Source organism: Nicotiana attenuata, chromosome 5, assembly GCF_001879085.1.
Source record: "Nicotiana attenuata strain UT chromosome 5, NIATTr2, whole genome shotgun sequence".
Lineage (NCBI taxonomy): Eukaryota > Viridiplantae > Streptophyta > Magnoliopsida > Solanales > Solanaceae > Nicotiana > Nicotiana attenuata.
Genome location: NC_031993.1, coordinates 13,166,623 through 13,191,916, shown reverse-complemented (window position 1 = coordinate 13,191,916; position 25,294 = coordinate 13,166,623). Strand labels below are relative to the sequence as shown.

The 25,294-nt window shown below is 33.7% G+C and overlaps 2 protein-coding genes and 1 pseudogene across 2 annotated transcripts; 1 reads left to right on the top strand and 2 right to left on the bottom strand.

Annotated features, from left to right (window-relative positions):
• LOC109225329 (probable glutathione S-transferase) lies at nucleotides 1,358–3,614 on the top strand. The gene is made up of 2 exons (XM_019389952.1): nucleotides 1,358–1,736; nucleotides 3,090–3,614. Exons 1-2 carry the CDS (start codon nucleotides 1,425–1,427, stop codon nucleotides 3,432–3,434), a joined length of 657 nt encoding a protein of 218 aa, XP_019245497.1. The 5' UTR covers nucleotides 1,358–1,424; the 3' UTR covers nucleotides 3,435–3,614.
• On the bottom strand, nucleotides 7,958–15,153 carry LOC109225981 (annotated as a pseudogene).
• Nucleotides 16,492–22,937, bottom strand: LOC109225328 (sister chromatid cohesion 1 protein 3). The gene is made up of 14 exons (XM_019389951.1): nucleotides 22,666–22,937; nucleotides 21,010–21,271; nucleotides 20,890–20,936; nucleotides 20,668–20,717; nucleotides 20,508–20,575; nucleotides 20,053–20,426; nucleotides 19,850–19,964; nucleotides 19,625–19,761; nucleotides 19,078–19,547; nucleotides 18,508–18,547; nucleotides 18,265–18,337; nucleotides 18,050–18,182; nucleotides 17,614–17,749; nucleotides 16,492–16,822 (listed from the first exon to the last, which is right to left on the bottom strand). The coding sequence occupies exons 1-13, from the start codon at nucleotides 22,784–22,786 to the stop codon at nucleotides 17,648–17,650; spliced, it is 1,992 nt and encodes a 663-aa protein (XP_019245496.1). The 5' UTR covers nucleotides 22,787–22,937; the 3' UTR covers nucleotides 16,492–16,822; nucleotides 17,614–17,647.

Sequence of the window (25,294 nt, the reverse complement as noted above, 5' to 3'; positions counted from 1 at the left end):
TCCATCATCTAATTAAATATGTTTTGGTTATGGATGAAAATCAACACGATCACTAGTTACTGGTGGACAGTCAAATTAATGGTGTATTCTTGTTCTATCACTTGACATGTGTGATATCTTAATTAGTACTTAATCAAGTGCAATAATTAAAGGCTTAATTTTCTTATCTAAGACGGCGAGATAAGTCAATGCGGCATCCTTGTACCATCCTTAATCCGCATCAACTTCTATGTAGCTAAGCTTTTTCTTTCCTTGACGCAATGAATACCGCAAAATACTAATTAATTGTGCCATGAGTAGTAATTTTGAAATGATAATACTTTTTAAAAAAAAAATTAATATTGAATTTTAATGAAGGGTATTACTAGATTACAATTGACATTCTACAATAGTTGATTTTATTTTATTCTTTTCTTGGTAAATGACATGATACCAATTCCTATTAGAATACTAGTGAATGATTGATTAAGAAAAATAAATAAAGTGCACATGATTTTTAGAATGATTAACAGTTAAATACGAAATCCACCCCAGGTTCATTAATCATATCGAAGCTGGGTTCAGGATCCTTGTACAATATTACTATTGAATTTCTTGATTGGCAAGGACAATCAGTCACCGCGTGTTTTTGTTGAATAGACTATGTGGCAGTTTTCAACGAAAGCAGAATTATTTTTTTTATTTAAAAAAAAAAACATAATACTTTAGAATATATTGTAGTAAACATGATTTCAACGAGGGTGAAATATTTTTCTTTGTTTGGCAGCTAAAATAGTAAAGTAAGCATAAATTTATAATGTTCAATATGTTCCTACAAAGTATATAAATTAAACTTTTGTTTTTAAAAAATTATCTTAGGAAGGATGGTTAAGCAAGGAGAACTGATACTTCTAGAAAAGCCAAAAGTGAATAAGAAAAATCCTTTATTTTTCCTTTTCCTTTTTCTTTCTTTGGAAGTTCATATTGTGTTTCCCCAACACCTTAAGTTTAATTCGTTCTCATGTATTACACTCTTAACAAAAAATTCATTCTGTGAATTGATGAAACAAAACTACAAGCAAAAGAGAATAAATTTTCATATATGCTTGATCATTAAATCCTTGACCTAAGGGTCTATCGGAAATAACATCGGTAAAGGTAAGATTTGTATATACACTGCCCTTTCTAGATCCCACTTGTGGAATTTTACTGGGTTTGTTATTGTTATTGTCGGATCATTACAAATAACTATTTAATGTAACTAATATTCTCCTAAAGGTAATTATGCACTTAAATTAGTGAACATAATATGAGGTAAGCACTCAAGTAATCCTTCAAGAAAAGTCCATAATTTTGAAACTTCTCCACTAAAAGAAAGAAGAGAACAGTGAAATTATTGGTCTCTTTAAGTATCCTAATTTCCCCAAGTAAAAGAAGAAACAAAGATGGCAGAGGTAAAAGTTCATGGTATTATAGCAGGCCCCTTTAACAAAAGAGTTGAATTAGCCTTAAAACTGAAGGGTGTGGAATACGAATACATTGAAGAAGACAGGTCCAACAAAAGTGCTCAACTTCTCAAGTACAATCCTGTTTATAAACAAGTCCCTGTGCTTGTCCATAATGGAAAGCCAATATGCGAGTCGCTCGTAATACTTGAATATATTGATGAGACTTGGGGAGACACGTGTCCTCTCTTGCCTAAAGATCCATATCAGAGAGCCATGGCTCGTTTCTGGGCTAAGTTTATCGATGAAAAGGTACATATATATATATATGTTCCCATTTAATTGCAATTAGTTTCTTTTTGTTTAATTATTTGGTATTCGAAATTGACCGGTCGACTCATCTGATTCGCGATTGATACATTCACTAAGTGATGATTCGTGCCACACTGGAGTAATTCAATATGTGTGATTAGGGGTGTATATGGACCGGGTTGGTTCGGTTTTTATCACAACCAAACCAAACCAGCTATATCGGTTTGGATTAGTTCGATTTTGCCGGGTTTTCGAATTTTTTTGTTATATAAATATTATTTCAATCTTACTTTGTTAAATTTTTGATAATTAAATATATGTTTAGTAAAAGTTTAAAAAATTGTCAAAGCGTGTGATCTCTTATCATATTCTTATGGGAGAATTTTCTTAGTAACATATGATAGTTGTTTTTTTAGTCGTCTGACAATATATAATTTTTTGTTGATGTATACGTTCAAGGTTAACTAAATTTAATAATTAAACATAAAATCAATATGATACCTATATAATAATATGTTCTATTTAATTTTAAATTATCGAAATACCACTTCAAATTCGACATATGAATATGGAAGAACAGAGAGATTGACGCATTTCATTAACACTTGATAAGAAAGTGATGAGAGAAATTTAAAAATAGCCAGATTTACAAGCGGTCATTCAAAAATAGCCACAGTTTCAAAAGCAATCGAATTTTAGCCACTTTTCATGTAAAGATAAATCTGAACGAAAACACTGTTCAAAATCTGAAAAATACTCTAGTATAATATACTAGAGTTCAGTATAATATACCGGTCCAAAAATAGTGGCTATTTTTCAATGACTTAGAAACACTGGCTATTTTTGAATGATCAGTCCGAAAACTGGCTAGCCCGTGCTATTTTTACGAAAGTGATCATACATCCCATTATTTAAAGTTAATAAAGATAGAGCACTTCATATTTTATGAAATATTACATCCCATAAGAGAATCTTAAATATTTCTAGACATTTTTTAAAGAAAATCCTATGAAAAAGTCTTAAAAGTATATATAAAAATTATATATTTATATGTCGGTTTGGTTCGGGCTTTTTTACTCAATACCAAACAAAACCTAATCGGATTTTTTAATCAGTTTGATTTGACTTTTCGATTTGGTGCAATTTTCCGGTTCGGTTTGTACACCCCTATGTGTGACTCCGCGTGCTCCATCACTTCTCCGTTAAGTCTAACAAGATGAGCAAAAACATTTGGTCCAAATAGAGTTAGAAGGAGCGTTTAAAATGGAAAGCTTTTTTTCAGCGGAAATATTTAGTATTTTATCCAACTCTTTTATTATTTTTTATGCATCTACTAAAGAAATTTTTTATCAGTTATTGGGTGCATTATACAAACTTGTTTACGGCAAAGGAGAAGAGAAGGAGAAAGGTTGGGATGAAACTTGTGAGCTTCTGAAATTCCTTGAAAATGAACTCCAAGATAAGAAATTCTTTGGAGGAGACAACATTGGATTCCTCGACATTGCTGCCAGTTACATTCACTGGTTTGGAGCAATTCAAGAATCACTAGGATTGGAACTATTGACCGAAGAAAAATTTCCCAAGTTAAGCAAATGGATTGATGAGTTCTTGAGCTGTAGGATTATCGTGGAAAATCTCCCTCCTAGAGAAATATTAGTGCCATTATACAAAGCTCAATTTGAAGCAGCAATCAAATGAGGATCAATAGCGTAACATCCTCTTTCCTTCCGTGATGTAATAAAAAATAAAAATAAAAACAAGTATGGCCTCCAGCTGAAATAAAGGTGTGAATGTATGATATAGAGTACAATAAAGAATACTATTCCTTGTAATCTATGTCATTAGCAATAAAGGATGTTGACCATTGTGTTATTTTAACATTGAGTAGAAAGAAAGACGAATCAACATGCTTCCTTAGAAAGGAAGTCTCGTTATCAAAATAAATTAGGAGTACGTTTGACAAAGCTATCAAAAATTTCTTATTTTAAAAAGTATTTTTATTTAAAAGTGTTTTTTGAAAAAATACTTTTGCAAAATATTAGTTTGTGTTTGGGCAATTTATTTGAGTAGTACTTTTTGCAAGCTCATTGTGTATAGCCATTTTTTTCAAAAAAGTACGTTTAAGTATCAAATTACGAAAAAAGACAATAAAAATTCAGTTTGTGATTAGTATTACTTAAAAAAATTAAAAATCTACTATAGAAACTTCAATTAAAATATAAAGTAAAAATATAAATTAAAATTTCAATCAATATAAAAAATAATTACTCAAAGCAATAACATTGAGTATTTGATATTACTTCTTGTTTACACGATAATTTAAATATATCAAAATACATCATTTAATATATATTTAAAATTTACTCATAGGAATAAGAAAAAGAGAATAAAAATATAATTGAGAGAAAAAAAGAGAAAAAAGGTATAGTAGAAAGGAAAGGAAAATGAAAATATAAACTAATGAGGGATAATTTAAAAAATATAAATTTACTGAAAGGTTATTTTGTCCTGAACAAATTAATTTTCTGCTTTTGCTTCTCGGAAGAAGCTAAAATTTATAGCTTCTCCCAAAAAACATAAAAACTACTTCTGTTGCTTCTCATAAGTACTTTTTTATCTTGGCCAAACATTCTAAATTTTTTAAAAAGTACCTTTTTAAAGAAGAAAAAAAGTACTTTTGGCCTCCCAAAATCTTGGCCACACAGGCTCCAAGTAGTTATGGAAAACTGAGTTTGGAAAATATGCATTTGTTGGATAATTGATTGCTTTTCGAAATCTTTTTCTTTTTGGTTAAGCAGAGATTTTATTTAATAACTAAGGAGCATTACAAACTTCTCTCATGGATATCCCATTGGATTTTTCGAAATCTATTGATTGATTATAGTTGTAAATAAAACTTAAGAAGGAATATATATAACTACAGCCCTAAGTTATTGTAAGGAGCCCCTGTTGTTTCATTTCTTTATTCTAAATCTAATACCGTCAGATCTTTCTATAATAGCATTCCTATATAACATCTGTTCACTATAAAAATCAAGTATTTCTTGGAAACAATTCATATGTTATGTTATAGTATATGTTTTTTATAACAAAATTTTACTATAGCACCCAAAAAATATCGAAATAACCGAGTTTGTTATAGAGAGGTTTGATTGTATATCGTAACTGTGATGGAATATTATTCTCTAAGCCTATTCATTGTAGTCTATCCTTCTATATGCGTATAAGATTTAAATTATATTAAATGATACTGCAAATGAATGTTTAAATAATTATGGAAATTTAATCTATTTTAGTAGATAACTGGTCTTATTTCTTTGTTTATCAATTATACTAATAGATGTAGGGAAATGACACGGAAAAATAATAATAATACTGTAATAATATTATTTGTAAGCAGATACACGAAGTAGCTTGAGTTGTGCTGGGCACTGTTCTGAGAAACTATTTCAGCAATGTGAAATGTTTCTCTAGGATTAAACAAGCTCATCTCTATTTATTTAGAGGATACAGGAACCAGCAAAATTAGATAACAAATCCAACAACAACAACAACAACAACAACAACAACAACAACAATAATAATAATAATATGTAATGATTGTAGGAAGAAAGTAATGATTAGCTAAAGAAGAATTCTTGGTTAAGAATTGAGTTAATATGATGGCTAAAGACCATCCTATTTATAGCGTGAAAATGAGTTTAGTTTCATGACAAGTGTCTTACTTACTTGTCAATTTTTCTTTCATGCAAGATGACAACATATCTCATGCAAAATGATACTTGGCTTAGCAAGGCCATTTGTCAAACAATCTTTTAAATCAATGCCACATGTAAAAACTCTTGTCATGTACCAATTATCTAAGAGTATTTGGCCACAAAGCTTTATGCAAGAAGCCACTTGGAAATAGATAGAACACTTGTAAAATAAAAAGACCCATGGCTATTTAAAATTTTGAAAATATTCCCACAATCCCCACATAGTTTCAAAATTTATAGGATAAGAGTAAAGGAACGAAAGAATTGATTGCTGAATTTGCATGGTACAGATGTAATAGGTTTTGTGTCTTTTGGACTATGAACCAAACATAGACCAATAAAACTTAACTCACATAATTACTGGTGAAATATGATATTTCTATGAACCAATAATTCTTATTGTAAGTCAGAGATTTTATCAATCACATTTTGACCCCCGGTAATTTTGCTGTTCAACGTGGTTTTGCGACCAATAGGCCATGCGCGTGCCTGGTGATTCATGAGAGCTCTAGAGACTAGGCCAAAATCTCATAGGAGCGGCCCACTCCACTCTCATATAGGTGAATTCATCAAGTGTATACTAGTTTTAAATACACCATCCATAAGGACTATGAATTTCATTAAGAGTTATAACTTGCCTCTCAATTAGTAGCAGTCAAGCACTCTCTTTTAGTGCATCAATGCCAATATCGACTTGTTATTACTCATATGAATTTACTTCATGGGATCTCCAATCACATAGATTGAGTTACCATCTCTATTGACAACATGACGGTCTTAGCCCCATCTCTTCTGAGGTTTGAAGAATTAATTTTCTTCCCATAGGTTTAGTCAGAGGTTCGGCCAAATTTATCTCTGACTTTACATAGTCAATGAAAATTATTCCATCTCTCAACAGTTGTTTTATGACATCATGTCTCAATTTCATGCGTTTACTTTTACAGTTATAAGATTTATTCTTTGTTATAGCTATTGTCGCTGTAACGACCCGACCGGTCGTTTTGAGCAATTGCACTCCACTCGGTTGTTTGAGGACATGAGTAGCTCCGTATGATGTATTATGACTTATGTGAATCGTCGGTTTTGATTTTCAGGTTATTCGGAATTGATTTGGAAGGATGATTCTCAGCTTGAAGCTTTAAATTTGAAAGGTTTTGCCATGTTTTGACTTTTAGTATTTGGCCTCGGATTGGATTTTTGATGGTTCTGTTAGCTCCGTTGGGTGATTTTGGACTTAGGAGCGCGTCCGGATTGTGATTTGGAGGTCCGTAGTTGAATTTGGCTTGAAATGGCGAAGGTTAGAATTTTGAAAAGTTTGACCGGGAGTGGACTTTTTGATATAGGGGTCGGATTCTGATTCTGGAAGTTGGAGCAGGTCCATAATGTCAAATGTGACTTGTGTGCAAAATTTGAGGTCAATGATTTGATAGGTTTGGACATCGGTTGTGGAAGTTGAAGTTTCAAAGTTCAATGATTTCGAATTGAGGTGTGATTCGTCGTTTCAATGTTGTTATGTGTGAGGTGTAGCAACTTGGATTTGCTCATTGGAGACTCAAGGTAAATCTGCTGGCGTTCGCAGACCTTGAAGTCCCCTTCTATTTTCCCCTATTTTTATTGTTTCTTTTCGTTCAAAACAGTTGTATTTCTTTCAGACTCTGTTTGTAGAAAATCCTGGAAACTCCTGAGTTGTGACTCCAGATCCGGATTGTAGTAAATATTATGGGCATTTATATTATTCCGCACTCGATTTTATTTTACTTTTGGCTTAATTGACTTTATTTATTGAAATTGAATAATAATTGGCTTAACGGTTCTCTAACGTCGTCTTGCCTAGCAAGTGAAATGTTAGGAGTCATCACAGTCCCGAAGATGAAAATTCCGAGTCGTGACATAAAAACATACGTTTGCTTCCCCGAAAAGGCCCAAGCCTATGTCACTCCGTTTCAAGAACCGAAAATCCAAAGATACATTCACACACTATCATATTCCATATACATAATTTTCTGTTAAAATCCACGAATGTTGTTGGCAAAGAATTCACAGTCGCTTAGTTAGACAACTTTGCAAATAGATTCCGACAATCTCATCTAAAAAAGAAGCTCTTTCCTCAAAATATATTTCTGTGATCTCTTACCTAAGCCTTAACTGTGAAAATGTCCAACTAGTGTAGAAGTGAAATTAGAGATTTCTCTAACCACTTAGGTTAAAGTATACATGCATCCTAGAGGAAGTGATTGAAATATTTGAATAACACGGAACACTTAGTATAGTCTTCTTGTCTAATCTGTACTTAAAAAAAAAAAATAAAAAAAAAAATAAAAAAAACTCACCAGTCAACTTTCTAGTGAAACAAGGAGCACTTCGACTAAAAAATTTATCTGCGTTATATAAGGATATTAGGGGTTAGAAACTTTCATATGTAATTGTAGCAATCCCATTGATTTATCAATCTCCACATCTCTAGCAAAAAAACAATACTCTTTCTTGAAACATGAATGACAAAATTCACAGTCTGGGGCTACAGCCAGGGTATACCATAGATAATCACCCTTTCAATCATTCTCTATGAGCAAACAACATGTGAAATTTTGTTACATAACCATCCCCGTCGATGTTCAAAACCTGTAAAGAAGATAAATACTCTTAATAAGCGACTGTTTGAACATGAGGTAGCAAGATAGAAGCTTCAGATTAAGGATAGATGAAAACAAAATACACGGCAATATCTGTCCAATAATATAGCTGGCTGTAGGATTGAGTGGCAGGAATTCCACAAGTCCAACAACTTCTTCTGGTTGACCACAACATCCTATATTTATGAAACTAAAATTAGTTAATGCAGCTATGGTTTAAAGGAACTCTACTGTCAGTTTAAAGGAACTCTACTGTCATTTTACCTGTCAGATTTAGTTTTAATTACTTCATTTTCTAGAGTCAAAATTATCTATTAATGGACGGAAAATCTGTTAATGCATCTGATGTTGTCCTATTCTACTTGGAATCCTAGTCCTAGAAGTCAAGTAGAACTCTCCCTTGTTTTAGATGTGGAACTCGTCATTATGTTGAGATATAAATGCCAAAAATACTTTTAAAAGGTATCTGCCCTGACCTAAGGGAACACTTTGCGAAATTTCCTCTTCAGTGTCTTCACTTATCTTGGCAGACATATCCGATGCAATGAATCCAGGGGCAACAGCATTAACCTGCCGAAAGATAAAATTCAGCATAAGATACCTAATTACGAGCCATAACAAGTATCCCGAAATAAAGGAGCCATAACAACAAAGACGTCTCAATAAAAGTCGTGGCCTAAAGCCATATTTTAATAAGGGACCTTAATATTTTTTGCCTATAGTATTATCTTGCAAAACATAGTATTAATATTACATTGGTTTCTTTTTGTTTATTGAGGAGTTATCTTGTAAAATATAATATTAATATTTACATTGGTAAGGAAATTCAAGTTAATAAGAAGTTAGCACGTATTTGTAATTTATTACCTTGGATCTTATTGTAATAAACGTTATTTATCAATATGAACATGTGAGTATCTTAATTCAAAGTTCTAAAATATTTTTATTGTTAAAAGATAAATAGACTTTCTTTCCTTTTTTATAGGTATTTTGTATTTGTTTTTTGTTTTTCTATTAACTTCAGTATTGTCTAAGCAAAAATAAGATAGTAAATCCACAACTAAAAATATTTTTAGGTTTAGGGGGCCTAAAGCATTAACATAACAGAATGATTACGAGCACTTACAGTGATATTCCAGCTGGCATATTCCTTTGCAACACTCTTGGTTAAGCCGATGACTCCTGCTTTAGCAGTGTCTTGCTCGGCATTGCCTATTAAACCAACCACAGGAAATATATTGATGATTCTTCCCTACAAAGTATAGACCATGCGTCAACATAAAATTCTAAAGTATATACGGAATAATATAGAAAATGCATTGCATTGTACTGCTTCAATCTTAGTGATCAGTTCTTTTTTTCAAGGATTAGAACATATCACTATATAAGTAGGACACTGTATAGTGGTGCCAACAATCTCGTCAATTGGCATCTGCCACAACCTGGCCTACTGGCCTACTTTAGCTCACTCGATCACTCAATTTGTATGAAAAACACCAGTTCAAATTGATTGAAAAGGTTACTCTCAGCAATATAGCAGATGACAGAATCTGAGACAATGATATCAGCAACTTAAATCCGTAAAAGGGAATAGGTGAAAATAGTTGAGTTACATCAAAACCATTTCATTCAAATCAATTTCCAACACAATAAATGAATACTCCAGCTGAAATCGACTCAACATCTGATGCTTCTAACAAAATAGGAAGCTAATTGATGTGACAATTTTACTGTAGCAGTACTTTATCTTTCAAAGCTAGGTGGGAATAAACTATCTCCCCTTGAGTAATCTGTCATAATCAGCTCCGTCCCTTAACCTTCACTAAGATAAGGAAGTACTCAGCCCACAACCTATGAAATCAATCTAGTGCTAGCATCACAAATTGCCAGCCTATCATTGCATTTCTGATTCTCTTTTGCTTTCTGCTTTGAGTAGAAATTGCGTGGGGTAGCCACTTTTTAAAGTGGTATTTACTTTTTATCCAGCATTTTTAATGATGAGCAAAAGTAGCCACTAGTCTATTAAAATTAATATGAAAAGGCAGTATTACCCTTTCCTTCCCAAACGGAAATACGCCATTTTCAGATCCATTCCTAATAGCTCCACTTCTCCTTCTGCAATGGCGTTCTGGGGTCTGTATGAGTGTTTCCATTATTTTCATATATGAACCCCAATTTTGAACAGAAGAAACGAAATGCATTAATCATATAAATTTTATAAGCCTCTCATTTTCTTTTGTATCTGCTTTCAGGAGTCGAATTGTTTGGTTTCACTCATAATAATCACAGACGTGGGAGGACGTGACTTTTGGTTTTCTAAAAGAACTGACTTTTAGATTTTCTTAAACAACAGATAATTAGGAAAAATATGGTAAAAAGCCAAAAAGTTGAGGACAAAGATAATTGTGTTAAGGACATGTAGTCCTGAAGTCCTAAAGTTAAATTCAAAAGTTAAGGACATGGTCCTGAACTTAGAGTTTCAAGTTCAAAAGTTAAGGAAATGTAGTCCTGAAGTCCTAAAGTTAAGTTCAATAGTTAAGGACACAAGTTCAAAAGTTAAGGACAGGCAGTCCTTAACTTAGTTACAAGTTCTAAAATTAAGGACAGGCAGTCCTTAACTTATAGTTACAAGTTCAAAAGTTAAGGACAGGCAGTCCTTAACTTACAGTTACAAGTTCAAAAGTTCAAAAGTTAAGGACAATAGGTCCTTAACTTTGATTTTCAAGTTCAAAAGTTAAGGACAGACAATCCTTAACTTACAGTTACACGTTCAAAAGTTAAGGACAAGCAGTCCTTAACTTACAGTTACAAGTTCAAAAGTTAAGGACAATAGGTCCTTAACTTTGACTTACAAGTTCAAAAGTTAAGGACGTTTGGTCCTGAAGTTTGAGTTCCAAGTTCAAAAGTTAAGGACATGTAGCCCTGAAGTCCTGAACTTAGAGTTACAAGTTCAAAAGTTAAGGACATGTAGTCCTGAAGTCCTGAAGTTAAGTACAAAAGTTAAGGACATGAGCAGAAGGGTATTTTCGTCCAGGTAGTTAAAGTTTATTAAAGCAGTGGCTAAAGACTAAAGACATTTTAAACGGTGGCTTAAAAGTAAATACATGTGTTATTAGTGGCTAAACCGTGCACTTCCCCCCTGCTTTGACGAGCATGTGAGCCCAACAAACTAGGAATGGCCCCTGTCACACATGGTTTATGATTGTTCTAGTTATATTTCCATCGCATATGAAGTTTTGGAAAGGTCAGTGCAGATAGCCTCAGTGACCACCATGTGGTGTAGACAGTGCTCATAACTGCTGTGGAGTCCATAGGGTTAGCTCTTCATTACATGTGAAGAATCTCTCGAATAAATAAACAAATACATGCTGCTCGCCTTTATGCAACAGTTTTCAAATACGTGAACCTTTCCAGACAACTATACCTTTTTCTTTTTCATCATGATTTTAGCTGCAGCCTGCAACAAGAAGAAAGATCCCTCACATAAGGACATTATCATAAAATATATACAGGTTTTGGGAGGAGGGGTTGGGGAATAGAACCAGAACACTAATGAAACACAGCTAATGTACCTGTGTGCAGAGAAAAACTCCTGTCAGACTAAACTCAATAACCTCCTGCCGCTGAGACTGATTCATTCTCATCAACAAGGTATCACGCGTGACACCTGAAAAGGCAAATAAGAGAATTAGTGAATGCACATTCTAATGAAATTTAATGTAAAACACAGGATGACTGTCTCTAACCTGGATTAAAAGATATTGTTTCACTCATATATTTGGGGTAAAGACATATTCCTCTTTAAGTAGAAAGTCACACATGTTCTTTTGGATGCTTAATGTAAACTTTTTGGTACTACCTTGGTGCAAAATTAATTAAATGTTTTTTTCACTTCTCCCACAAGAAAAAACTAGCAAAAAGGAGGGTTTCTAACCAGCATTATTTATCAAGATATCAATTGTTTCCCATCGACCAACCACCTGCAGGTACGATACTTTAGCTAGCTACAACTTCGATAAAATCCACTATTAACTAATATTACTAACAAAAGCGAGTGCTTACAGTTTTTATCATGGATTCTACATCTTCTTATTTTGAAACGTTGCCTACAAAAGTAAAGGCTTTGCCACCACATGCTTCAATCTACAAAATAGAACTTCCTGAAGTCACTCAGGAAGATCTTTTGCCTTCTTTGTGGAATATGAAAAACAGCCTAAAGCATGAACCTTATAACATGTTCCCACACCCTAGAATAAATGACTGCTGGTTGAAGTAAACAATAAGAGTTTTAATTCTAATAAGCAATCAAACAATGGATAGAAGTATTTTTCAAGTGAGTTGTCAGACATTCTTATATCAAGCCTTCCACAGCATATGTTTCTTTGGCACAGGGAAGGACTATGAGCAGAAGCAGACATTCTTTATCTTTGAACGAGTAGAATAAGAGCAAATTTTATTCATCTACAAGGCTGAGATAAACCAAAACAATCGACGATATCTAGGTTTTCAGGATGGAACTTATAAGCAGATCAGCAAAACCATACACAAAACAGGAACCTATACACATTCTTGGTAGACAAGGATTAGCCAAGAATAGAAAACATAACCATTTGAAATGAAAAGGTATAAAATATAAGCATTATGACTTTACATATCCATTATCATATATATCCATGACTTAATAAGATGAAAGGATCATAAGCTAACACTATTTATGCTATGATGGAGGTGATTTATGTTGCTCGCATATGCAGTTTAAGTATTTAAATTTTAGATTAATTGCAATGGAGAACGAGTCTTGCATTGAAAAGTAGTTTGAGTTTTACTTCCAGCTTTCTTAAATGTGTAGCTTTAATATGTAATGAAGCCCTCTTTTACGATATGAAGATCATATTTCACTTTATGTTTTCACAGCTGAAAGGATGCACACGACAAACAAGAAGGCAAACAGCTGGTGGATAAGATTAATGTCCTTGAAAGAAGAGCTCCCACACAAGAATTTCAGTATTTGCCCTCGTGTAGCTGATATCACTTGCTTCTATCAGTTAAAGCTCATTCCCATTTAAACCAAAAAAGAAAAAGATCACAAGCATAATATGTCATAAGCCAGAGGAACTCCTCTCTAATTTTTGAAAAACTCTACCTCCCCTCTCATGAACGGGCAACTACCCTTGTTAAATGAAGATTATTTTGACATATTTGCACTTTCATCATATAAATCTTAAAGAGATATATTAGAAAGTTAGTCATATCCAGTAACAATATTTATACAATATTATAACTTTACATAGTTCCTGAGTTAAATTTTTTTTTTGGGTAACCGAGAAATTTCATGTGAGTTGCTCTCACTTTAATTACCAGGCTTTATTACAATGCTTTAATGAAACTCGGGGAGCATGGCCCTGCGCCTCTCAACAAATCAAAATATGACTAAAATTTAATGATATTACAACTTCAAACTAAAGAGAGATTTCTTCAAGGTACCTTCTAACTATTTTAAGTTGGAGAGGTCCACCTAAAAGTTGAAAATTTGAAGGACAATGTAGATAATCCAGCAAAGTAAAAGCAAAATAAGAAATCACATAGAAGAAGAAGTATTCTGCAGGATACAGATACTCTTCCAAACATCAGGCTGAAGTCAGAGATATAGTTCATGTTTCAAGTAATAAAAAGAGCTTTTCAGTAGGAAATGGAAGGATTAGGGACATCAATCTATACCAGAAAGCAAAAACTATATTCAATTATTACTGAAAAAAGGAACATATACCTCTTTGGAAACTTCTTCTGCATCCTTTGAAGATATTGCAGTTAACTAGGACCTGCGAACAACATTGAAATTTAAACCAAGCAGGTTTGCTGGAGCATGCAAGAATTTTATAAATTGATCAACTTTAATGCCTGTGAATCCACCTATGTAAGCCTTTAAGACTAAGAACACTATTGAAAATTTCAGAGAGAAATTAAATATAAGCATTCAACATTTTTGAAATGCCTAACCACTTCATGTGGTAAAGTAAGCTAAGATTTCTAACTAAATATACTAGATAGATAACCAGGAGACAAAGTACTCAAGCAAGAGGGTAAAAGGTAACACTGACCAACCATCTAAGTTAAGCTAAGAGGAGAGACCCGCTTCCCTTTCTAGTTGGTCCCGAGAAAGCTTCTCCTTCTAGCAGCAATGTTTTCACCCAAAAACAATACAGACAAGTCCAAAGTAGTGTTATTTCACACTTGATGTGACACCTTTCAACTAACCAATTTACTTTTTGGACATCTCAAACTATTCTTTTAGAACTTGTTCTACTCATTACAACTATTTTAAACATTTTACTCTAAAGAGGAAAGCAAAGAAAGTTAGTATTGTTATTGGACAGACAGAGCCAATGTAAACACAATTAGAGCAACTACCAGAGCAGATTAAGGCTGATCTTGTTTGACAATGAAACCACAAAGGTTGTCATGAAAGAAAATGTTCCATTCACAAAAAGAACTTTTCATTGGGGTATTTTCTAGCAGTTAACTGACCTTACAACCAGCCTTTCCCAAAGCCAAAGCAATGCCTTGCCGATTCCTCTAGAAGCACAATAACGACAGGACCTTCAACTTTTGCAGCAGCATCAATTCAAGTTTGTTCAGTGGTTTCCACCTGACCTCTCATACCTGATCATATCATAGTCCCTTTATCCATCTATACAACTAATTAAAAACAGAGGAACATATACAAGAAACACGTAAATGACTAATTAACCTCCTGTGCCGCTTCTTTGTGTATACCCAGCGCCAAGAATGAGTTCTTGATGATAGGAATTGACACTAGAATGAGTGCTACTTGGTTGCCTGTTAGGAAGAAACAAGTATTAGAAGAGTTTTGCAAGATTTTAAAGAAAATGTAAGCAATAAAACCTACGCCAATTTCACAAGTTCCAACTCTCCGAACACGTCGCCAACTGGGTCTCGAATGCGACATCGCGCTTCCTCAACGATGCATCGTATGGCCTCCGCTTTCCTTTCATCCGGTACCACCATTGTTAAATCGGGGATTTTTTTTATTGCAAGAAAATCGGGGATGTCAAAAGTTGAAAAGAAGTGAAAGACACACCGTTCTTTCATACACTTCCTCTTTTTTCCTTCGAAAATGTGAAGTGGACAGGCCATGTGTTATGTACTTAATCAAACAATTGGGAATTGGCAAGAAATTGGTAATTTTATTATGAACTATCAAAGAATTGCCGATTACAACTGAATTGTTGAATTCTGTCTAAAGCTAATTCTCCAGATGTTCCCTGAGAACGAATAGAGAAGAATGATAAGAAAGAGAAGAGAAGCAGAGAGGAATTGTTGCCAGAAAATTTTTATAACGATTGCGAAAAAGTCATTTGTCAGTTTTAGACACAAATCTTCTATATTATATTAATAAAGCTGTCAGTTTTAGACACAAATCTTATATCTATCTATATATCTACTAGACCAGGAAAGGCCCGTATACGGCCCAACGTTGCAATTTTATTAAAATTATTATTTGTTGGTGTTTAGTTAATTAACTTTTGAAATTTAACAAGCTATATTTTTTAAAATTACTTTTGAATATAAAAGTATTTAGTTTGAAATCGTCTTCAAATAGTATGGATAGATGAAAAATATTTAATTTTTATTTTCAAATTGCTTTAAGATAGTACGATTAAATATGAAAATCTTGTAAATATCGATACTTCTTTTTGTTGTTGTATTATTTAAAAATTAATTTTATTCTCTATGGAAACTTCTATTTGAATAAAACAAAATTAATAATTTTCCAAAATGAGAAAAAGAGTGGAAATGAGCATTTGCACTGTACAAATAGTCTAATCAACACATGCATTGTGCATTTAAAGGAGAGTTGTGGCTAGAGAAATGTGAGGTCCGTGTGTATTTTGTATTTAAGAAATGCAAATATGAAATTTTTATGAAATGACATATATGCCCTTGGCCAACCATCTTTCCTTTTCTATATAATATATAATAGAAAAATAAGCAGAGTTTGAGCAACTAAAATGTGAATTAGGAACCAGCAAAACATCAGCTAGATCTTGCCTAAAGTTTGACAAAATGTTTGGGTACACAATTATAGTTTTGGCTTAGAAGAGCCAATTCATATGCATGATGACTATATTTTGTACGGTGACGAAAATAATGATTAACAAGTTAATTATTAACAAAAGGTCCTATCTGATGGAGTATTAAAACTTTAAAAAAAAAAAACTGTATTCCAGAAAATTACATATAAGTAGAGAAAAATAGTGTATGTTATTTTGCGTTTTGACGCATTTGTATAAGAGATCAAGAGGAAAAGAACTTCAAGACTTAGAAGGAAAGGAGGCTCGGCTATAGGTTTAAGATGCGAGATCAAATTTTAGTATAATATGTCAGTTAAACTCTTTGAAATTCATCAAAATAGAACACTTATTGCTTTGACAGAACATACAATAAGTTCTAAAAACAAGGAAAAAGAAAAAGAAAGGGAACTATACCTAAAAGGATAAAAACTGTGAAAAAAATAAATTAAAATCATAAGGCAGAGAGACTTCATAGAGGAGCAGCACAATGCTAATTTCCTTGCTGGGGCGATAATCATGAAGCTACTGTTGAGTCATTGAATGGCTGAGGTTATATATCTTCATTAAGCTATTCAACGTTGCATCTCTGTACAATGATTTAACTGCATTTCAAAGAACAAGATCACATTTTGATTTGTTATACTAATAACAACCAAAAAACATTTATGCTAAAGACACCAAATAGAAGAGCTTATTCAAAATGCAATCCAAAAAAGTTTAAGACTTATGCAATGCTATACAGTAATTTAACTGCATTACAGAAGGAAAATCACATTTATATATGATACATTATACAATTTGTGCATATGTGTCTGCTTTAGAGGCACAATAAGACTATTGGAGTGCTCTTTATGTCTAATAAGATATTCCATAATGCATGAATGCCCCTACTCCAGGGAAGTCAGAGAAAGACAGACAGAGCAATCGAGAGGAAAACTTTTTTCCTTTATTTGATAACCATGGTGTCTGGGTCAGCTTGCGTGCACCTCGACCAATTGCACGGGTTACCTGCTACCTCCTACCAGCTTCTATTCTTCACGACTTGGACAGAAAGGGAAGAAATCATCTAGTGTTTTTGTCTCCACTAGGATTAGAACCTGAGACCGCAGGTTCTCAACCCACTTCATTGACTTAAAAGAAAGTAGAATCTCAATCACTCAAGTCACTCGCTTGATACTTCCAATTTTTTGGATAGAGTTAAGACCATTTTAGTCCCAGTACATGTTTATGTACGGAGGAAGAGCAATGACGTCGATGCTTTAGTTTCGATTTATCTTTAGCTCATACCATGTGAAGCCTTGCGAAAAATCTACCTCTTAATCTTCTCTGTATTGACAGTAACTTCTTTAAACATTATAAAAGATGCAGTCAAAATTAGGAATAAAAGTTTTACCTCTATTCTATATATATAGATCTACGCAATGGCCTTAGCTTGAAAATTGTTCCTTCAGTTTGGAAGTCACTTTCAAAGTTATATCACCATAAGGTTCATTTTGATTCGCATGTACAAGTCCACAATTCTCCAACACCTGGAATCAATTTCCACAAGACAGTTAGTAAAGATCTGCTGAAATAGTTCCTCAAACAATATATACATATCATACCAAATATGATGATTGATTAAGCAATAAAGCATATCATATATGCAACTAAAAAGAGAATCTTATGCATACACCTTTTTTTTGACTCAATAAAACACCAACAAAGAGTTAAAAATTAATAAATGATATTGGTTGGATATTAGAAGACCTTAAGATACCCAATATTTGGAACTAAATTGCATCAGTAAGTAAGAGCAATTAATCACGGAAATATAATAGAAGACTTACCAGAGTCTCAAAAAACATTCGAGCACATATTGTTCTCTTTTTGCCTTCTAAAATTGCATTTAGGCTGAGATCTCCAGTATCTTCTGAGATGGGGGTTGCTGGTGACTGCCCCTTCAAATATTGAGCCACAGCTCTGCAATCATAGTGTTAAAACTTAAAAGACTGTCTTGCAAAGTAAATCAATATAAGGTATAATAATTTTAATCGAGTGCTACCTTGTTCTGGCAGATAATGTATCAAACTGTGGTGTTCCCCCTTGCTTACTTGACGAGGGAGTTCCTCGAAGTCCTGCTTTAGCATATGGATATACAAGCCTTAGGCATATGTTACATCATAAATAAACAAATAAAAATCCAGTAATATGATGCTGCAGACAGTAGCACATAACATTGACCAACATTATCCAAATTACGACAAACCCTTAAACTTAAAAAGGGAAAAAGAGGTTCTTAGCTCACCAATAGGAGTGTTGTCATCTTGTTCTAGAAAACTTAGATCCTGCATTGGTATTCAGCAACTTATCAGATGCAAAACGGGGAAGAACTAAAGTGAATTGTCATTTCGACTCAACAATTTGACCACAGAATCAATGAAGGAGCCAGGAATCCTAACAAGGGGATTCAAAAGAAAAAAATGCAAACTTGAAGGGTGAGTAAATACACTTAATTATCAAGGAGACTCAACAATTTGAATATGCCAAAAAGTTTGTTTTTACCCTATTTGTATAGTGTAGTTTCTAACGAAGGGGATTCAATTGAACACCCTTCAACACACTTACCTCCGCCACAGCATAGAATGAAAGTGACAGCTGGAACATTCAAATATGAACTATAAGCTTCCACTCACACCAAAGGTAGAAGTCTAACTCTCTTTACAAATCCAAGCCTAAAATAGATTTAAATATGTATTCTGGGTCTAATGAAGTTACTCTAGACGATAATAATCTGCTGAAACAGTTATCCAGATAATGATCAAATTAGATTCATGCTTCACTATTTTAATAGGGAATAAAGCATGATCGAACATACCCCAACAGAATTGTCAAACTCAGGAATATCAGACAGAATGGTATTCTCCACGCCTAGTTCCTCTCCATACCATGTTGAAGGGGTCTCCATATCAGAACCAACATACCCAGTAAATGCTGCTGGGTCGGGCGTAGGGAGCATCTCACTCTCCATCGTTCTTCCCATTTGACTTGATTCTGTCTCAAAAGTTGTAGTAGCAGGAGTGAAATCATCTCTTCTGCTTGTAGAAGGCATGGACATTAGTGGAGAGGAAATGGACTTATTTGGTGAAGGCAAAATTTCAGACAAAAAATTGGTGCTTGCAAAGTCTTGGTTATCACGCAGTCTTTCAATTTCCACCGGAAGATCATTCCCAGGTGGAGGGGATTGGTTATTGCTGGGTTCTGCATGATCATCCTGTGGGGAAGCCGTCTTGACTTTTGCTGAAATGAAATCTTCCTTGTAGATATTACAGAGATCATCACATAATCCTACCAAAAATTACAGAAGCTGAGAGTCAGTTGGAGGACATTCAGACTCATAAAAATAGTAACTATGAGACACCCACCAGTTATTAAAGGCTCAAATAAAATTCCATCTTTTCTTAGTCTATTGTTTTGTTTCCAGATGTCCAGACGAGAAAATGGAGCATTGTTTTTTTGGCGTACTACATCACTGGTATCTTCTAGATCCCTTCTCATCTTTCTGTAGTGTTGAACATGATACGTTGTCAGAAAGACTAATGGTTGAAAACATATATATTAGTATTAACGATGACAGAACATTAACATACTTATTCGACAATACTAATTCCTTATCATATTTGAGTAGCTTTCGCTTTCTTCCCCTTGCTTTTGGCATCTCAGGAGGAGGTGTTGATCGAAGTGCTAAATCAGGTGACTGATGCCCTGAATTCAATGAAAAGGAGTTCCGTATTAGAGTATATATATGACCTATGAGTAATTTCAGTTTAAGAATAAAGACTCCTGCACCCACCAAATGACATTTGTGGATCAGCAAATTCGTGAGCCTCCACTGAAGTGGCAGAAGGTGGTTCTTGCCATTGTTGAGACGGGATAGAATGCCCCTCAGGGGCCCCCATCTCTTCTACAATTGGGCTTGTAGTTTCCTTCTCTCTCATGATCTGTTCCTCCAGAATTTTATCTGGTTCCATCACATCATTCCCTTGGTCAGACCACGAGGGAACATGATCAAAACTATGATCATGGACAGCATCGCGCATGATTTCAATTTCTGGAATATCTTGAGGAATGTCATTACGAACAGTTTCTCTGTTTAGTCTTGACTGATTCGTAGGGGAAGAATTTAGGGATTGAGCAGCAGTTCCATCTGGATTTGAAGGTTCAGAACTACAGCATCAAAGAAACATCTATTATAAATCTTGGAAATAAATGGAAACAATCTACATTTACAGTCAATTAGATCCGTACTCTATCTCCATAGGCATGGCACCTGATCCAAAAACTTCACCTGATTTTGACAAACTCTTTGCTATGTCCTGTGAAGAATACTTCAAGTCAAACTGGTGTTGCAACTTAAGTGAATAAATCTATATTTCCCTTGATAATATGAAGCAAAAGATAAACCCACCTCATCAATGAAAATAGCTACATACTGATCTTCACGCGTTAGAATTTGATCTGTGCAAAAGAGAATTTCAGAACTAAAAGTTCAATTGAAAATGAAACAGAAAAAGATATAAAGAAAGAATTAAAGTAAACAAAAAAGAGAATTTCAGAACTAAAAGTTCAATTGAAAATGAAACAGAAAAAGATATAAAGAAAGAATTAAAGTAAACAACATAATATGTACCTTCCAAAGTTATCTCTTCATAACTTTTAAGATGAGTATCCTCGAACCTGGAAATCAAAATGCACGGGTGACTAACTACAGATTCTAGCTGACAATCAAAAAGGTAAAATGAAAGAATACCTATTCAGGTCAAGATCTTCATCAAAAACTAAGGCATCAAGTTCAAATGTTTCTGGTAAAGTAATGGAGTGGTATGGTGCATGAGTGGCATCTGCCGGCAGATTGACATTTGAAGAAGAAAAGGCCTTAAATAACACAGCTTGTAAGTTTTTGCAGTCATCGGAAAAGTATTCAACTTGCTTTGAGTATATCCGAACAACTCCAAACAGAAGGTGACCAGACATTCGCAGTGCAATAGGTACATCAGGATACATGATGCGTTCTGGAAATAGATTTCAACAAATAAGCAACAGTATTATTGATTACAGATTTAAAGAAAAAATAGCATATGGATATCAAAGCTACTGCTATATTTTTGTGTAGAGCAACTTATGTCAAACTGTTATACATCTTTTTTTGATAAGGTAAATTGTAAAACTGTTATACATCTTTTCCAGGGGTTTTAATGAAATCCTGCTTTAACCACAAACTAGCAACATATAAGTGCACGAAAAGCTTTGTATAAGACATCAGTGAGATAAGTGATGATAATAAATTCCAAAAAATGAAACAAATTTTGCAAGCAGCAAAAGACATAGTAATAATTTATTACTATGACTGCATAGCAGTCAAGCTACTAAGAGGCATCAAGGACTAAAAAACAAAGTGCGTTTGGCATATACCAGAACTAAAGCAACATTTGAACCATTAAAATTAGCATACATATGCAGAAGATTTAATTTCCCAAAGAATATAAATCCACTACATTCTTAAATCGCGATTGTTAGATAAAGATTTTAATGAACCTCATTTTATTTGTTTGACGAAAACAATTGTTCTCTCCTACTTTCCTAGATTTCAAGAGTTGATATAGTTTCTAAGTTCAAGTTCCGATTTTTTGTGCTTAGCAATCCTCTTAAAGAAGTTCACACTTTCTCTTAGTTCAATCATAAGCATATGTGAAAGCATGGATTTTTACTCTTCATAGTCAATTTTACTACACTTAAATATCAGGATCGAAATGCAAATTATCATCTAACCACCTTTAAAATGAACAATGAATAACTGGCACAACACAGTTGACAATAGATAGTGCATAAGCAGAGATTTATCCAAGCTTCAACTATCGTGACTAGAAACAGAAACACAAAAGCCTCCACTGAAATAGAAATCAATTCATCTTAGCAAATGACAAACCTCTATATCACACCAAATCCCAATATTTAATCAAAAGAACCAATCTTTAATCGAAAATAATAAATCTTTATCTAACAAAAAGGTCCCAACTGACATTTAAAAAAAAAACAAATTGAATAATAAAAGAAGGAAAAATAGTTCAGCAACCAAAATAAGGAAAAGAAACTCATCAAATCTGAGAATAAAAAGAGAGAATTCTGCAGCTAGGCAAATAAAAAGAGATAAATTTTCCAGCAAGAAAAATAACATTAGATACATAAAATGGATAAATTTCTCAACTAAAAGATGTAAAAGAGTAAAAATTTATCTCAAATAAAATTTATAAAAGTCCCAACTGATATCAGCAAAACAAGAATCACATATCAACCACATGAAATTAGGAAAATAGATTTTGTTTTAAAGAAAACTCGGAAAAAGAAAAGCAACCCATTATATCAGTTAGGCAAATAAAAAGGGGGCAAATTTTCAAGAAGAAATTACCAACAGTGGAGGGAATGTGAGTGGAAATATAATGAGGCTTCTTCAACTTTTGCAAGTGTGCTGCGCACCATACTGTCCCTAATGGACCCTTTCGTCCCAAGAATGTATGCGAATAAAACATTCTTCCTATTAATTAGCAGCCAACGATTCGCAGCGAAAATTTTAAGGTTCTGAAGATTTTCCGGTGACCTAACTTCGGCTCTTCAGTTCTTGATTCTAGTATTGTACGGTTGATAGGGTTTTTAAGGTTTCCAAATTTTGTGAGGTTAAACCGCGGGAGAAACTGGCGCCAATACAGCTAAAAAAACTTAAAAGAAAATGACGGACGCTTTTGGTTTCCAGAAAAGGACTGGCTGGCTTTGGTTATTTACGCTGCTGCCACTTCTGTTTTCGTTAAGGCCAAATGTTGGCCTCGTTTACATAAAAAAAGCCCGGACTAGCTATTTTCGGATTGATAATTTAAAAATAGTCAGTACTTGCAAAGTCATTGAAAAATAACTAATATTTTGCTGAAACACAGAAAGTTCCAGCATAATATGCGGGATTATGGAGCTATTGCGTATAAACTTCCAGCATATTATGTTGGAACTTCAGCACAAAGAAAGTTCCACCATATTATGCGGAAACTCATATGTAAAAAATTCGAACTCCAACATATTATGCTGGAATATTTTCGAATTTTTAAGAGTGTTTTTGTTCAATTTTTATCTTTACAAGAAAAATGGCTAAACTTCAATTACTTTTAAAATTGTGGCTATTTTTCAATTTACCAGTTGTAAATATGGCTAGTTATGATTTCTTTTCCCTCGTTAACGTGCTTTTCTATCCGTTTAAAAATAATGTCATCCCAACTTGTAGTAGAAATGACATCGGGTAGCCATTCTAAAGGGCTTCTATTTAAGAATTAGCCAGTACTTCTTGAATTCCATTATTTCTAGTTCAAATTTTCAGGACAACAACGTCCCGAATTGTCCTGAAGTTAAGATTTTTAGTTTAAAATTTCAGGACAAAATAATTATTGGCTAATCTCTTTCCTGAGAATGGCTATTTATGCGCTTACCCCCAGTTTGTAACAACATAATTCCTTTCTATTTGGCTCGTGATATGTAAAGGAGGGGGAGGTTAGAAAAAATAGAAATGAATTTCAAATACAGTCAGATCTCTTTATAACAACATCTTTATATAACAGCACTTCTCTATAAAAGCCAAATTTTTCCGGAACCAAATCTCATGTTCTATTATAATATATATTTTCTATAACAGCAATTCGCTATAATATTCAAAAATATTCGGAACAAACAATTGTTATAGAGAGGTTTGATTGTATCAGTTGACCTTAATATTAGAGTTGTAGATATGGGCCTAGGCAAGTCTCGGCATTTGACGAGCCAGTTTTTGTCGGGCCAGGCCACCATTTCAATAGTAAAAAATTGTATGGAATAGCCACTTTTTAAAGTGGTATTTACTTTTTATCCAGCATTTTCAATGCTTAGCAATAGTAGCTACTAGTCCATTAAAATTAATATGAAAAGACTGTGTTACCCTTTCTTTTATCTCTTTCATGTTATGGAGAAGAACTGTGCCGCCGTCTGTGAGGCTCTTTCTCCATAATGGGTTCGTCGAAAACGGCTAATTCGCCGGTCGGAGTACCAGAAACCAGGAGATAGTCCTTGAAAATGGCAGTTTTCACGTGACACCCAATTTCTGAGTCTTGGTGCTATGGAACAGAAGAGACTATGAGAGAGGAATAGGTCTTGTTTGGCTATCGAATAGGAACAAATTAGAACATTATTATCCTTGGTACATTAAAAAGTTATAATTAATTCTTTTTTTTAGCTAACAATCCATGACCTATTTAAGTGTAGATAATATTTAATTAGTAAATGATTAGTTTATTGGGCCCTCTGTCTTTTCACATTGAGCTTAATACCTAGGTCCTGAACTTAGGCTAAGAAGCCCAAAAGTTAAGGACAATAGGTCCTGAACTTAGAGTAAGAAGCTTAAAAGTTAAGGACACTTGGTCCTGAACTTAGACTTACAAGTTCAAAAGTTAATGACAATAGGTCCTGAAGTCCTGAACTTAGACTAACAAGCTCAAAAGTTAAGGACAATAGGTCCTGAACTTACAGTTACAAGTTCAAAATTTAAGGACAATAGGTCCTGAAGTCCTTAACTTAGACTAACAAGCTCAAAAGTTAAGGATAATAGGTCCTGAACCTAGGCTAAGAAGCCCAACAGTTAAGGACAATAGGTCTTAAACTTAGACTAACAAGCTCAAAAGTTAAGGACACTTGGTCCTGAACTTACAGTTACAAGTTCAAAAGTTAAGGACATGTAGTCCTGAAGTTAAGTTCAAAAGTTAAGGACATATAGTCCTGAAGTTAAGTTCAAAAGTTAAGGACATGTAGTCCTGAAGTCCTGAACTTAGAGTTACAAGTTCAAAAGTTAAGGACATGTAGTCCTGAAGTTAAGTTCAAAAGTTAAAGACACGAGCAGAAGTGTATTTTCGTCCGGCCAGTTAAAGTTTATTAAAGCAGTGGCTAAAGACTAAAGACATTTTAAACAGTGACTTAAAAGTAAATACATATGTTATTAGTGGCTAACCGTGCACTTCCTCATTTCAATAGGC